General features: G+C 35.3%; 2 protein-coding genes and 1 long non-coding RNA gene across 3 annotated transcripts in view; all 3 read left to right on the top strand.

Moving 5' to 3' along the window:
* Window positions 1-2,914, top strand: part of LOC112514973 — a 4,051-nt gene extending 1,137 nt beyond the window's left edge. The window contains exon 3 of the long non-coding RNA XR_003069452.1: window positions 2,518-2,914. This is a non-coding gene — a long non-coding RNA (uncharacterized LOC112514973). The remainder of the gene's footprint in view (window positions 1-2,517) is intronic.
* A 6,253-nt stretch (window positions 2,915-9,167) lies between these two features.
* Window positions 9,168-13,637, top strand: LOC112514323 (LIM domain-containing protein WLIM1-like). Its single transcript, XM_025120733.1, has 5 exons — window positions 9,168-9,474; window positions 11,252-11,348; window positions 11,819-11,856; window positions 12,504-12,593; window positions 13,137-13,637. Exons 1-5 carry the CDS (start codon window positions 9,337-9,339, stop codon window positions 13,353-13,355), a joined length of 582 nt encoding a protein of 193 aa, XP_024976501.1. The 5' UTR covers window positions 9,168-9,336; the 3' UTR covers window positions 13,356-13,637.
* A 254-nt stretch (window positions 13,638-13,891) lies between these two features.
* On the top strand, window positions 13,892-15,704 carry LOC112514322 (pentatricopeptide repeat-containing protein At2g20540-like). Its single transcript, XM_025120732.1, has one exon. It carries the CDS (start codon window positions 13,911-13,913, stop codon window positions 15,477-15,479), a length of 1,569 nt encoding a protein of 522 aa, XP_024976500.1. The 5' UTR covers window positions 13,892-13,910; the 3' UTR covers window positions 15,480-15,704.
* The last annotated feature ends 243 nt before the right edge of the window (window positions 15,705-15,947 follow it).

Genomic DNA, 15,947 nt, shown 5'->3' with positions numbered 1-15,947 from the left:
GTCAAATTTTTATGATATCTTCAAACATATATTTTATTCAAAAATAAAAACATCATCGCTTTCTCAAAATCACATAAAGTCATATTATAACATCAACTGAGATAAATAATAAAATGAAATATTAAAATCATGATATATCTCGCTGCATTGCGCGAGTACGTTTCTAGTTGTCTTCTAACAGAAAACTTAATTACCTTATTAAACCTAAATTAAATTATAATAAAAAAAGTTGAATTAAAGAAATTACACAACAAAACAAGAACTTTTAAATACTTAATTTGACACTAATATCGATATGTTTTTTTTAATTTTAAGATATCTTCACAAATTTATATTTTATTCAAAAATAAAAACCTTATCGTTTTTCTCAAAACCACATAAAACCGTATTATAATATCGGTAGGGACAGAATAAAACGAAACATTAAAATCAAAATGTATCTCGCTGTATTGCGCGATTACCCTTTTAGTAAATAGCCAATAAAACAACATCAACTAACCCAAAAACTAGGAAATAAAATAGGCAACAAAATAGACTAAATCAAACTTACTGGCTCCTAAACTTTAGGAACTTATTCAAACCATCTACTAACTTAGTCAACAACAAAATGAACTTTATTATCTTCCATATATATCTCAATCATAATTAATGAATCATGATAATTGTTCATAAATATATCTATTTTTCCAAACACAACCATTGATTATGGTTTGCATAGTTTGTTAGAATTAGATGGTTTTTAAATGAAATGTCCATAAATATTATATGTGATACAAAGATTTGCCGTCATAAGTCACGCCTTGAAAAAACGTCAACCTTGTCGTGGCTTCTAAGGCTTGAGAGTTGGCCTCGCCGCCACGCCATGCCACACGCTATGTAGAACCTTGCTCATGATCTCAAATATCTTTGCATTGTATGGCAATTATGTTTTCCAGTTTTAATAAGAAGTGATTAACAGGCCTTAAAGTGGTAGACTTTGGCTTTTGTTACCTACAACAATTGTGATAAAAATGTTACAATAAGTTGATAGTACGATTTTGGATTTTTGAACAAGTTTTTAACGACACTTTTGAAATAAGGTGTCTTCTTAGCTTTCTTATCCAGCCCTTGTCGTTTTAGACATTTTACCAAATAATGTCATATAAAAGGATTAATAGAACTCTTTATTTAAAAGGGTCTTAAAAACTTGTTAGAACGTCCAAAAATGTAATATCAACTTATTGTAACAATTTTTACATAGGATGCACCATTTTCTCGTCCTATACACATAAGTTCTATAAAGTTGTTTATTAAAACAATTAACCATATCTGGCGTCATATAAAGTTGATATTGTTGTAGTTATACCGTGTGAGATATGTGGAACCGATGGTATTACTCTCCAAAGAAGTAAGGAAAAACGGTTCCACCTTCCGACACATATTGGGAAGAAATTATCCAAGTATAATTGATGTGGGTCTTCGACACACGTCTTCAAAGTGTGAAAGATTGCCTTGTCTCTCAGATAATCCAAGTTGTACCAAAGACTTATCATCTCTTTTGACAATCTTCATCTTATTTCTAAGTGTTTATGTTCTTCTTCAAGGCCATTCTTTAGCATGTTAATTGGGTGATTTGGTTTTACATTGTTTATAGCATTTCATCAACGAATGTAAAACTATAGCCCACCTCAGTGCCTTTATCATTTCTATCAAAAGGCAAAATTAATACGTCTCATCATTGCATGTATAATTTGTATATGTGTATCTTTGTTATCTCATTTTGCAGTGTAATCAAAAGTTTTAGGTGTAACAGAGTCTCCAAAAAAATTAAAACATCCCTATTCTTCTTCCACCATGTGTCTACAACTTAACCTTGAAGTTCTTTTACTTTGCTTCATAGCATTTTCTTGTGTTGTGGGTAGTACAGGTTCTGAACCTACTGCTGCTTTCTCTTAGAATATAGCAAGAATTTTAATGTGTATTACAAGTAGCAATCACAGTGCATTAGTACTCCCACATACATACGCTTGGTTACACTGAGAGCTTTATAAATTCAAACATGTTTATTGGCAACTCTCATTGTGATGAAGCTGGCGTGTAGTCGTCTACCTTCTTGAACCATCTTGTGAGCACGTCCTTTACGTTTTGCAAGTTTTCGTTGCTACCACTTGATTTGAGTTATTTATTGTCATTTATAAAAAGGTAAAAAACACACATCAGAAACACCTGTAACCTATGTTTTAGACGAGGGCGGTTGATAGACCTACCTCTGAGTGGGATATACTGTACTCGTTTGGTTTGGTTTGGTTAGGTTAATTGTCATACATGCTACAACATCGTGTTCATATTTTCTTCCAGGAATTTCAAGCAAAAGTTGAAATTATTGCCTTTCTTTAATCATTGTTTCCTCAATTTATAGCTTACTGAAAACCTTTTGTTATAAACTTACACCCTTTAACACATCTATGCATTTTGTAGTATGAAATTTCCATGTGCCTACTTCTAAACTCTAACATTCTTGTTCTGCATTTATTTCAGAATGCTGCTATGAGATCCATGTTAGAGATGTAATGTGAGAAGAAGCACATAAAAAAGCCTGATATCAAAGCGTCTTTGGCCTAGCAGTATCCGAGCATTTGGCTTCCCAGAAGGTCAGGGGTTCAAACTTCACCAAAGGTTAGGAGGGTTAGTGAGTTTATATGTTGCATTTGTCGTATATAATATTATATACTTCCTAAAATAGCCTGATGACAATGCTTATTTTTCTTCTCATGCATCTCAAGTGATTTTGAAAATCAACCAACGGCCCTACTTCTTGAATCTTGTTCATTCTTATATGCAGCAAACAGTTTCTTGTTTGCAACTCTTTCTATTTATTTTGTTAATGCTTACTCATATCTAGCTTTTCAAATCTTAGCTTATCTGTTTTTTTCACTTTGACACACTTCTTACTAGCCGGAGGTTTCTCGGAAACAATCGCTCTGCTCTTTAGGGTAGAGGCCGGTCTGCATACATCTTACCCCCTAAGACACCACCTTCGGGTGGGATATAATGGGCTCATTTCCTTTGGTTTGGTTTGTGGTTTAGAGTTAACTCCTATTTCCCACTGAGGTACTACTGGCCATCGTACATGTAGATTTAAGATTTCGTTGTTAGTTTTTGTACGTTTTTGGAGTAGAGATTAGGTTTGCGTACATCTGCCTCCAAACCCCACAGGGATATACTGGGTTAGTTTGGTTTGGTTTAGTTTCCGTAAATCTCCATCAACGAATATAAATTATCTTATAAATCATTTTAGTACTTTGAGTGAGACTTTCAAGTTAAAGAACCAAGAGGATGAATCATGTTAAAACCAAACCCATATCACATGAATGATTGTAGCAATTTTACTTTGTGAAAACAACCTTTTTTAGACATTTATATACCCTGTCCTTCAATTTTCATGGTGGTATTGTTTTCCTTATTCTTTTTAAACAAGGCTGCTACTTTTGGTCCTCTTGAAAGGGGCACTCTCATTTGTATATGCATTTGGTATTTAGACAGGACTGGATTGGATAGGACTTGACATGGGACAGTGAGGTTGGCAAAAGAATTGTGGAAAGTTTTAGGGCTTTAACTTGATATTGATAACGTAGGTGCCATTTACCAAACGCTTACCCCGAGTAAGTACTTACCAAGTCACTTTACTTTACCGGATGAATATGGCGAGGACTAAGAATCTTACCCGGTAAGAGCGAAGGCAAGAATGTCTTACCTGGTAGGTGAGGATGGCGACTCTTACCATGGTTAGCGCTTACCGGGATAAATTGTTGCATACATACGATGCGTTTTAGTGAATAAAATCTTACCCGGTAAGTAAGCAATAGTGTTGAATTTTACCGATAAGTGCTTACCGGGTAAGCGTTTAAGTAAACGGCCCCTTAGTAATTTAATAAATTTGCTTCATAATTCTGATTTTTAGTAAGAATTATGAGATCTTTTGGTTTGCTCTTGTTTTAGTTCAATTGGGTTAACATTCAAAGTTACTTGTTAGTTGAGATTATCTCGAATTTGATGGCAATTCAACATGGGGTTATAGAAATGATGGAATCCGATTTTGGTAAGTTGTCCATTGGTGAGATTTCGTGGGAAACCGATGAGAGTTGAATGAAAGAGTTTTTTAGTAATTATGGTTAAAATACTCTTTCTATTGACCCTCATCGGTTTTCCACGAAATCCCACCAATGGACACCTTATCAAAATCAGATTCCATCTTTTCTATAACCCCATGTTGAATTGCCATCAAACTCGATATAATCTGAACTAACAAGTAACTTGGATGTTAACCCAATTGAACTACAAGAAAAACAAACCAAAAGATATCATAATTCTTACTGAAAAGGCATATCCGTCTCGCTCTAAGCCGCCATGATTTCGTAGGACGGTGCGTTTCAGAGGGTAACGTATATTTTTTTCCATTCGTTATAAGAGTATATATTAAGCCAAAAATAGGACCTACATTTGCCTTAGACATTCTATCTGGCACAACTATTACTCTCTTTGTGAACATGTTCCTCTTTGTTCTTTGGAATCTAAATTTCTGAAAACTTTAGTTTTATAATTCGATTCTTCATGCCAAAATGATGACCATTTGCAGGTCAAAAGTCACAGCAGTTGTGTTTAGGTTGGTTTCCACTGTCTTTTTATTTTATTTTACTTTATTTTATTTTATTTAATAATTGAAAATTGGAAAATGAAACAAGATATGTGGTTTTTTATTTTATTTTATTTTATTTTATGGATTGTTGAATAATTAATATGTGGTGAATCACTCATACAGTTGCTTAAGTTTTTGACCATGTTCTCGTTTGATCCTCGATATCACTCGGAGAGAGGGGGAGGTTTGTTAAGATATTGAGTAAATTATGTTTTTGTCCTTGTGGTTTGTTAAAAATTACGATTTTCATCCCTATGGTTGAGAAATTGTGGTTTTCGTACCTATGGTTTTCTAATTCATTGTTATTTTTGTTCTTTATGATTTACAATTTATTCTTGTTTCGGCCCCTGTGGTTTATAATTCTTTATTCTTTTTGCCCTTGTACTTAAAGGTAGGAATTTGAACCACAAGGGTGGTGCCTGATTAGTTTGAGCTTGACTTCAAAGGCCAAAAGTACCAGGAGGTTTCAGATTCAAATCCAAGGAGGAATAAAAATTCTCTTGTGGTCACGGAGGTTCAAATGCGGTGACTCCGTGCTATCTGCAAAGCAGGTGGTCGCATTGGGATTAATCGGCTCGCATAGCGGGTTGGATATCCAGGTTAATAAAAAAAAGGTAGGAATTTAGTCCAGAGACAAAAAAATCAATAAATTACAAATCATAGACTAAATTAGTTTAAACTTTTTGGTCTTGTTTAAGTCTTAGTTTAATATTTTGGTAGTCTTTTTACTAGTTCAATAAATAGTAATATTGTATAGTTTTTTGGTATAAAAAACCCCCGTTTCACCGTTGGGGACAGGGACACATACGGGGGATCGGGGACGGGGATGGGTATTGGGATCCCCGCCCCATTCTCATCCCTAGACTAAAATCCCAATTTTTAAACTACAGGGACGTAAATGGAACATATTAACAAACCATAGGGATGAAAATCATAATTTACTCTAAAATATTCATGATAAATATCGTAACAATATTCATGAATAAAATTCATTATGAATACTAAGATATATTTTTTTTTGGGTTCTTAAAATATTTAAGGCCTATATATATGTATGTATTTATTGTATGTCAATATGCATGGATACGTAATGTATACTTGTATATGCATACACACTAATACAATATAATTATTTATACCAAAACTAGTGTCATTTATGAAGACACGACTCTAAAGTTATCTCGGGTGTCACTTGTACTAACGATTTGTCGCCAGATGGAACGTTGTGCACGACACGTCCATACGACGTCGTCATCACCCAACCTGACGTTAGTGCTCGGAGACCCATAAATCCAACATGTGGCTAAAAGAGAAGCGGATCGATAGTTCACTTAATACATTCACCTGTAGCTCTCGAGAGTGCCATACAATTAATTTAGTACTTTCCACCTTTTACTTTCGTTTATCGTATTTACTCTTTATTGTCGTATCTTCGTGCCTACCATCATAAATGACGTCAAATTGCTTTAATGGATTGATGGTAACTGAAGTTGCCTAATATATTTAGGGATGGCAAAAAAAACCGAAACCGATGGTGAAAACCGAAACTTTCGGGCCGGGTTTGGGGATATCTTATCGGGGGCGGGGCGGGGATTGGGGACAAATTCGGGGATTTTAACAGGGGAGGGGGGCGGGATGGTGATCACCGACCCGGCCCGATATGTATATATATATATATATATAATATCATTAAAACAAAATAATAACATTAAAATTTAAAAGACTTTTATCCACTTTACCTCAACAACCCAAATAAAGCTCACGAAAAAATCTAGTTTATTTGTTTAAAATCGTGATTTTAGTTGTATGATTTTTGAATTTCTGTTTAGTTTTAGATTGTAATCTAATACATTGTTTGTAATGGTTCGATTATGTTTGAGACATTTAAACTTACATCTTTAAAAAAATTGTAATTTACTTTTAATTGTGAAAATTAGCATATTGTAATTTTTTTCAGAACGGGTTCGGGTTTCGGTTTCGGGTTCGGTTATAACCAACGGTGAAAAGGATGATTTTTACCCTTAACGGGTTCCCCAATGGGGGTCGGGGAAACCACGGGGACCCGATGGGGATCCCCAACAAGGATCAGGGCGGTTACAGGGACGGTTTTAGCTATCGGTTTCGGGGACGGGGATACCAATACCCGGCCCGTTGCCATTTCTATATATATTTACCGTCTTTGGGGGGTTTCCCTTTACCAATGTATCATTTGTCTTTTATCTTTTCTTTTTCTTGCTTTATTTTTACGTTGTTTTTACTTTATTTGGATTACATATCGTTGTTAAATCAAGCTTTAATCGTCAACGTACCAAACTCGATTGACGTTACTATTAAGTGCATATTTGGTGTAAATAGTAATGTTTTACGATTATAGGTTTAAAATTCTCTCTAAATTTTTGGTAAAGGGATGAGATCATGGAAGAACCTTGAGAGAAGAAAGAACCAAAGAACACATCCAAATCGTTGGATTGAGATGATCTAATGGATGTGATTAAAAAAATTGTTATCCCATCTTTCTTTAAAGTACAAATATTTCACCTTAATTTTTAAATCAAAAAGCTATGAAATCCAAAAAAAAAAAGTTGGAGTAAAACAAATTACACTAAAAAAAGGATAATTTATCATCTTTAATTTGATATCAATTTTGATATATTTTTTCATCCGTTTTTTCATAGTTCTCTGGTTCTTTTTTTTCCAAGATTCTCTCTAGATCTGTTGTAAATTGCAATATATAGTAATATATTTTTTATCTGATTAATATCAGGGTCAAAATTTGAATTCTCTTGACAGTTGAATAGTTGTTATAACTGCTTTTGAAAGTTGGATAACTTTAATAACAATTTTATATAGTATTATATTACTTTGATCAGTTTTGTTGATTTGTTGACATAATTACTCAGGAATGATTAGTAAGGGTGATTGTTGGAAATGTCATATCCGAATTGAACTGAATTGAATAAGCTTGATCTGGTTTTTGAGCATTTTGGTTTACAAAAATTTCAAATCTTGTTATTCGGTTTGTTTTCTGGTTTGTAATTGAGACAATGAATGATGCTTGATATCGATTTTACTCCATCTTTTGTCATTCTCTTTGCGTGCATGTGTGAGAGAAAGAGATTTTTTACTGTGAGAATATACTGAAAATTCGATTCAGTTATGAAACATGCTTATAGTCATAATTAATGTGTGATCCATGATGAATAACATTTTTATATTTATTATATGATCATGAATATGTTATTTATGATGAATATTAATCCTGAAGAGGGTCATGTGGCGTCAGTAGCGGACCCAAGATTTTTGTCGAGTGAGTGCATCTTTATGGTGGATCAAAGGCTTGTAAAATCGTCCAGCTTGTTTTTAGTTGATTTTTACCGTTTTGAGAGATATCTTAAGTTAGTTGATTTTGATGGATTTTTTTAGTTTTTTGGTTGATTTCAAACAGCTTTTTCCGATTTTTTAGTTGATTTCGAAGGACTTTTTCCGGTTTTTTAGTTAATGTTCCTTGTATTTTCTAATATTCCGAACACCTTTCAAAGTTTAGTGGGTGCATCTTTCATATCCTAAAAAGATATACTACAAAAATAGGTTGAGCGGTGTACGGAACCCCTTTTGGAGCTTAATAGGTCCGCCTTGTGTGTCGTGTTGTGAACAGTTTCCAGACTTAATATGACATGTGTATCGTATGTGATAAAATATAATATCATATCTGATTGACTATAACAAAAAAAATGTTCACATTCTTTTATATATATCTATACTACATTAATAAGCATTTAGACAAAAGTCTTAATTACAAGTCTTAAAGCATAAAGTACTATCAATTTATGTAAAAGATTCAAAATCTCTTAAGTACAAACTATTATGCATAATGTACAAATGCTTAAAACATATCATTTGTCTGGTCAAAGTTTTAGATTTAAGTAAGCCATATTTACATGAAAAAATATTTTTTTTCTTCCCAAAGTTGTTTGATACTTTATTTGTTTCTTATTCTAAACCCAAATTCAAATTCAAAGTTCTTCTTTTTCTTGAAATAAACTGAAATTTGAAACAATAATATCAGAAAAGGTTTCAAATCATGTATGTACCTCACCCTAACCCTTCAACTTTATATGGGTTTAGAAACTCACCTGCGTTGCATCGTACGAATACATCACTAGTATGTATATATATATATATATATATATATATATATATATGTGTGTGTATTTCTTTTCAATATTCTTTACTGTGAGAACACACTGGAAGTTTGAATATGGAATGCCTTTGTGAAAATCAGTACTTTTTGGTCACGTAGGACATCAATTCCCTCCTTAAAACACGACGACAAGTATACAAGAAAGGGCAATACAGTAAAATGACACGAATTCCATCTTATATATAATCACCCTCGTGGCCCCACATAATTACAAATATAACCCCACAATTGACAGCTACAGAACAGTGTTTGACTCCCTCCCCTTTCTCACGATCTTGCTGTAAACCCCCCGCCCTCTAATTAGACTCCCACCAACACCAACATATTCACAAAGTGGTTTCCTTTTCTTCTCTTTTCCTGATCGATCACCGATTTCCATTTGCTTTTTGGGTTTTCTTCGTCCGATCGTTTCTGGGTCTTGAATTCTTTTTAAGGTTTATATACAGAAAGACAATCAAAAATGGCTTCTTATGGAGGAACTACACAGAAGTGTAAGGCTTGTGAGAAGACTGTTTACTTGGTGGATGAACTCACAGTTGACAATAGAGTTTATCATAGGGCTTGTTTCAGATGCCACCATTGCAAGGGGACTCTCAAGGTTTTTTTTTTTTCAATTTCTTTTTGATGATTATAATCTCATGATCCAGTCTTTATTTGTTAGAATTATGGTGTTGTTTCTACCAGATGTTGGTTTATTGGTCTGATTCTTGGATTTTAACCAATTTTTTTGCTGTTTTTGATCTGGGTTTTTTGTGCTTATTGATTTAGAGTAGCCAAAGTTATGTTTTGGTTTGCATGATAGAAGTTTCATGTTAATTCAGGAGGAGGGGGGTTAGTTTAGATGAATCTTTTTAGGTGTTTTTTTATCTGGGTTCTTTGTGATTATTGATTTAAACCAAAGTTGATGTTTTTGCTTGCCTGATTGAAGTTTCTTGATAATTCGATGGATTTTTTAGTTTTTTAATCAATCTTTCCTGCTGTTTTTGATCTGGGTTCTTTGTGATTATTGATTTAGAGTAACCAAGGTTGCTGTTTTTGCTTGCCTGATTGAAGTTTCTTGATAATTTGATGGATTGTTTAGTTTTTTAATGAATCTTTCCTGCTGTTTTTGATCTGGGTTCTTTGTGATTATTGATTTAGAGTAACCAAAGTTGATGTTTTTGTTTGCCTGATAGAAGTTTCTTGATAATTCTATGGATTTTTTAGTTTTAATGAATCTTTTCTGCTGTTTTTCATCTGGGTTCTTTGTGATTATTGATTCAGAGTAACCAAAGTTGTTGTTTTTGTTTTTTCCTGATTGAAGTTTCTTGATAATTCGATGGATTTTTTAGTTTTAATGAATCTTTTCTGCTGTTTTTCATCTGGGTTCTTTGTGATTACTGATCCAGAGTAACCAAAGTTGCTGTTTTTGCTTGCCTGATAGAAGTTTCTTGATAATTCAAGGGTTTTTTTAGTTTTCATGAATCTTTTTAGCTGTTTTTGATCTGGGTTCTTTGTGATTATTGATTTAGAGTAACCAAAGTTATGTTTTGGTTTGCATGATAGAAGTTTCTTGATAATTCTATGGATTTTTTAGTTTAAACGAATCCTTTTAGCTGTTTTTGATCCGGGTCATTTGTGATTATTGAATAGAGTAACCAAAGTCGATGTTTTTGTTTACTTGATAGAAGTTTCTTGATAATTCAATGGATTTTTTAGTTCTAATGAATCTTTTGTGCTGTTTTTGATCTGGGTTCTTTGCGATTATTGATTTAGAGAAACAAAGTTGATGTTTTTGCTTGCCTGATTGAAGTTTCTTGATAATTCGATGGAATTTTTTAGTTTTTAATGGATCTTTCCTGCTGTTTTTGATCTGAGTTTTGTGTGATTATTGATTCAAAAGTAACCAAAGTTGATGGTTTCGCTCGTTCTAAAGATTTCGTAACAATTTGAGGGCTCTTCTAGTTTTCATGAATCTGTTTCCTATTTATGATCTGGTTTAACGTGATTATTGATTTAAAGTGACCAAAATTCGAAGTTTTGGTTCATCTGATAGAGATTTCTCAACAATTTGAGGGTTCTTTTTTTGTTTCAATGAACATTTTCGCTATTTATGATCTTGGTTTTGTGTAATTATCGATTTTAAATAACGAGAACAGAACTTATTGATTTATCTGATGAAGTTTTCTTGAAAATTTGAGGTATTCTTGGGTTCATAACTCTGAATTTGAAACTTTCATGTAATTATAGATTCAGATATTGTTGTTCGTGGCTCGTTAAGCATCAAAAAGACATCCCCTATGACTCAAATATCTGCTTCTAATTCGTGTTGTTCAATATTCTCGATATGAAAAAACCGATCTTTTTAGTGATGTCTTTCGATTTGTTTATTGCAGTTGAGTAATTACAGCTCCTTTGAAGGAGTTTTATACTGTCAACCTCACTTCAATCAACTCTTCAAAATGACCGGCAGTTTGGATAAGAGCTTTGAAGGTTAGTCGATTTTACTGTTTCTTTCTCTATTATTAAGGGTAAAAGTGTCATTTAGTTAATTGAAAAGTGTAATGATTACATATTCCTAAAACTGCGAGTCATTTTCATTGTGGACGTTTATTTTGGGACGGGGGGAGCAACAGAAAAAGAGAATCTTTGTATGCGGAGATTGATATCATAGTGTAAAATGACTTGAAATGACATGTTAAAAAAACAAATCGGAAAAGCATAGGGGGCATAATTGGAAGAAGAAAAAAAGCCCTTTAAGAGCTTATTGAAACGCTACTGGAAGTAGTCTTTCAAAAAGCTAGTTTATGGCTAATTAAGTGGGGCTTTATTAATAAGCTCGAAAAATAAGTTATCTTACGGTTGCAAAACATGGCATGAAATGCACCCGGATATGAAATTGTTGTAATTTTCAAGGGAAGAGACGTTGTAACGTTGCTACTAATTTTCTCTTTGTCATGTAGGTACCCCCAAAACCGCTAGAGCTGATAGATCCGATCAGGTACTTAACAATAAAAAACATTATCGTGATGCCCTACTTGTTTTAATCTTATTTCATGTTGTTTAACCACATCGGGTGGGGAGGGGAACTAAGGTTGCCTTATAAAGGACTGAATACCTCCTCTATCAAACGCGTTCTAAAAACCGTGAGTCCAAGTGTGTGGACAAAGCGGACAATATCTGGTAAGGTTGGTCTGGGATGTTACAAAACTTGCCCCAGGCTTCTTCCTTGTGGGCAATGGGATCTTAAGTCAGCCACCTAACAGGTGGTTGTATACATCACTTGCCTCTCCCATTAAGCTCTTGAAGTGGCCTGCCCAGTGGTTGCCAGTTACAAACCCTTTTGCACAGACAATTTCTTTATGTTACCCATGGGTGTCTGGGCCACGTTGCACGAACCTCAACTAATTCCAAAGGCCCAGGAAATCCCCATTGAACTTGCAGGACTCGAATTGGTGACCTATGAGGAGGAGCCCCAAAGGCTCGAGACTTATTGCCAATTTTTTGGAGCTAATTGCACACACAGTTAAACATTTGAGATGAATGCATTGTAAGATAAGAAATCTTAGGAACAAAACAACCATGGAGTATTGTATCATGTGTGCATGATTATCGATGTGCCAATACTCATTTTTTATAAACTTTCAGGGCCAATCTAACAGCAGAGTATCAAGTATGTTTGGTGGAACACAAGATAAATGTGTAACGTGCAAGAAAACCGTCTACCCAATTGAAAAGGTAATATCACACTTGTTAGACATATCTGGATATGTTGCAGTCTAAAGCTATGTTTGGCAAACTAGCTTATAAGCTAGATGTTGGCTGATAAGCTAGTTGTTGGCTGATAAATTAGTCACGTTTTATAAAAAAACTAGCCAAAAGCTAGTTGTTGGCTAATAAGCTAGGCGTTGGTTGAAAAGCTAGTTCTTGGCCAATAAATTAGTCACGTTTTGTAAAACCTGGCTGATAAGCTAGTTACTGGTTGATAAGTTAGATGTTAGCTGAAAAACCAGTTGTTAGCTCACTCGTTTGGTAAAAACTAGTTGATAAGCTAGATAACAGTGTGAAATGACCTAAAAGACGAGGGGGTTCATTTGTGAAAAAGCCTTCGGAGTTGGGAGCTTATTGAATGTTGCATGTAGTAGTTTTTTAAAAAGCCAACTTATGGTTTATTACCAAATGGGGTTTTTTCAATAAGCTGCAAACATGGCCAAAATGTACATAAATACGCATTTATATCATAAAGATCTTACCTTTAACAGTCTTGATGGTCGTTTTCAGGTGGGTGTCGATGGAAATGCATACCACAGGGCCTGTTTCAAATGCAGCTTCGGAGGGTGTGTCATAAGTCCGTCGAACTACGTGGCTCACGAGCATCAGCTTTACTGTAAGCACCATCATGCGCAGCTCTTCATGGCAAAGGGAAATTTCAGCCAATTCGACAAGCAACATCAACAAGATGTATCCAATGGGGTGACTGAGAACACAACAGAAGTTTGATGACCTGAGATCAGATTCAACATGGAATTTCTGGAGAGAAAAAAAGCTTCGGGCTTTTCGTGTAACACAGAATCTTGAAAGATGCTGAGCTGAGTTTCGGAGATCGCCTTTTCTTACATATGTTGTTCAAAGAAAGATTGTTACAAACGTTTTGACTGCGTGTGTGTTGCTTGAATAACTTGTTTCGGAATAAGTATGTGTTTTTGGTGTTGTAACGTCTTGTATAAACGATCGAGAATGTGTGGTTCTTGTGATTATTTGAGGCTTTGGAGTGGTTTTTGATGTCCTCTCGTTATTTCTCCGTTAGTTTTTACTTCGATACATCGATAATTTGGGAAACCCCACTCGATGCATTATTTCTCCATTAGTATTTACTTCGATCGTCGATAATTTGGGGTTGATTAACGAATCATCAAAAGAGTCGAGTCGGGGTTTATTTGATGATAAAAATGTCCATCTTTGTTGCTGTTCGCTGGAAAAAAGGGGGATATAATGCTTGGATGACTGAATATTTTTCTGTCAGGCATTTCATCGAACACCTTTCTCACACAACCCATGACCCAACTAAATGTTCGTCTGTATCAGCTGTTAAAACACGTACGATTACTGACCCAAACTAAGCAAATTCACGCCCAAATCGTATTTAGATCATTAGGAGGGAGCAATAATCTAATCGGAGAATTAATTCGGTCATACAGAACGCACGGAAAACTTAAATCCGTACGGAAGGTGTTCAGTGAATACCCATCATTACCACCCACTTTTTTATGGAATCTCGTCATTCAAGCTTATTCCAAAACATCGTTCACCGAAGAATCACTGTATCTTTTCAAAGAGATGCTTCTGTATGGTGGTCGCCATTCTTTAGCGGTTCCAGATGATTACACCTTTACATTTACGATTACAGCTTGTTCACGCCAGCGAACATTGTTGGCTTTTGGTCAAAACTGTCATACCATGGTGATTAAACATGGGTATGATTCGGATGTATGTGTGGGCAATGCTTTAGTGAGTATGTATGTTGTGTATTCAAGAACGGTTTCTGCCCAGAAAGTGTTCGATGAAATGCCTCAACGAGATACAATCACCTGGACTAGTTTGGTTAAAGGGTATGCTATGAATGGCAACATGCCTCAAGCTGAAAAACTGTTCATAAAAATGCCTGACAGAAACGAGGTGTCATGGGCGGTGATGATCGCTGGTTACGTCGGGCACGAGATGTATAATGATGCTCTAAGGTGTTTTAACGACATGTTGGCTGAAGGTAATCTCGAGCCTAATGAAGCAATTTTTGTTAGCGTGCTATCGGCTTGTGCTCATCTTGGTCAAATCAGCCAAGGAAAATGGATACATTTTTACATAGACAAAAATGGCGTTCCAAAAAGCTCGAACATCGCAACTTCTCTAATCGATATGTATGCAAAATGCGGGAAAATAGATTGCGCAAAACAAGTCTTTGATGAAACCGACAGACGAGATCTTCTGACATGGACGAGCTTGATTTCAGGATTATCGATGCACGGGCTTGGTAGAGAAGCACTCCAGATGTTCGATGAAATGCTAGCAAAAGGCATCAAGCCAGATAACGTCACGCTTGTTAGCATTCTTAATGCGTGTAGCCATTCGGGCCAAGTTGAAGAAGGGATTGCGATCTTTTACAATATGGAGCGTTTATGGGGGATTTCTCCGAAAATTGAGCATTTCGGATGCTTGATAGACCTTCTGAGTCGTGCAAACCGACTTGAAGATGCATTCAAAGCCGTCAAAACGATGGATATGGATCCTGATGTCATTATCTGGAGAGCCCTCTTGAGTGCTTGTAGAGTTCATGGAAATGCAGGTCTCGCAGAGAGAATTATCCATCATGTTATCAAAGCAGGTGACGGAGGAGGTGAAGGGCATCTTCTGCTTTCGAATCTGTATGCATCTTTGGGACAATGGGAGAACGTACGACGAATAAGGGAATCCAAGATCGAGAAAGAGGATATTTCGACCCCGGGTTGTAGTTATATTGAGATCGATAGTGTCGTACATGAATTTCTTGCTGCAGATAAGCTACATCCGCGGATAGCGGAGATAAATTTGAAGTTAAATGAGGTTATGAAGAGGATTAGTTTGGATTAATGAGCTCTGTAGAGAAGAATTTGAGAATATGTGAAGAATATCACTCTGCTATGAAGTCGATCTCGTTCTTTTTCAAGCGGGAATCGTCGTGAGGGATTGTTCACGCTTCCATGCGTTCAGAGACAGACACTGCTCGTGTGATGATTACTGGTAAGAAAGTATGCAATATGGCATCAATTGAAAGAGAAAATTGTCAGAATTAAATGTTTCACAAACGAGATTGAAAACTTTTAAATATAGGTGGTTTCCAACAATCAAAGAATAATTAGCGTTAATACCAATGAGTTCTCACTCACTGATAGCATTAGTGGGACCCATCACTAATGGTGCCCTTGAAGGCACCCAGGGCCCACTGATAGTGCCACCGAAGGCACTTGTTGATCAATGCCAATGAGGGTATGCACCGGTCAGGACTACACACCATTTAAGTTTTGGCATGTTGTAGAACCACAACAGGCGCACCCACCC

Source organism: Cynara cardunculus (genome assembly GCF_001531365.2).
Source record: "Cynara cardunculus var. scolymus isolate 2C chromosome LG 6, CcrdV1, whole genome shotgun sequence".
NCBI classification, from domain to species: domain Eukaryota; kingdom Viridiplantae; phylum Streptophyta; class Magnoliopsida; order Asterales; family Asteraceae; genus Cynara; species Cynara cardunculus.
Note: the sequence above shows the minus strand (reverse complement) of the source record. Positions and strands in the feature narration are given on the sequence as shown.

Coding starts and splice junctions, on each gene's coding strand:
- LOC112514322 (XM_025120732.1), top strand. CDS start 13,911: ATGACCCAACTAAATGTTCGTCTGTATCAGCTGTTAAAACACGTACGA.
- LOC112514323 (XM_025120733.1), top strand. CDS start 9,337: ATGGCTTCTTATGGAGGAACTACACAGAAGTGTAAGGCTTGTGAGAAG. Junction 11,349..11,818: donor TTTGGATAAGAGCTTTGAAG/GTTAGTCGATTT, acceptor TTTGTCATGTAG/GTACCCCCAAAACCGCTAGA. Junction 11,857..12,503: donor GAGCTGATAGATCCGATCAG/GTACTTAACAAT, acceptor ATAAACTTTCAG/GGCCAATCTAACAGCAGAGT.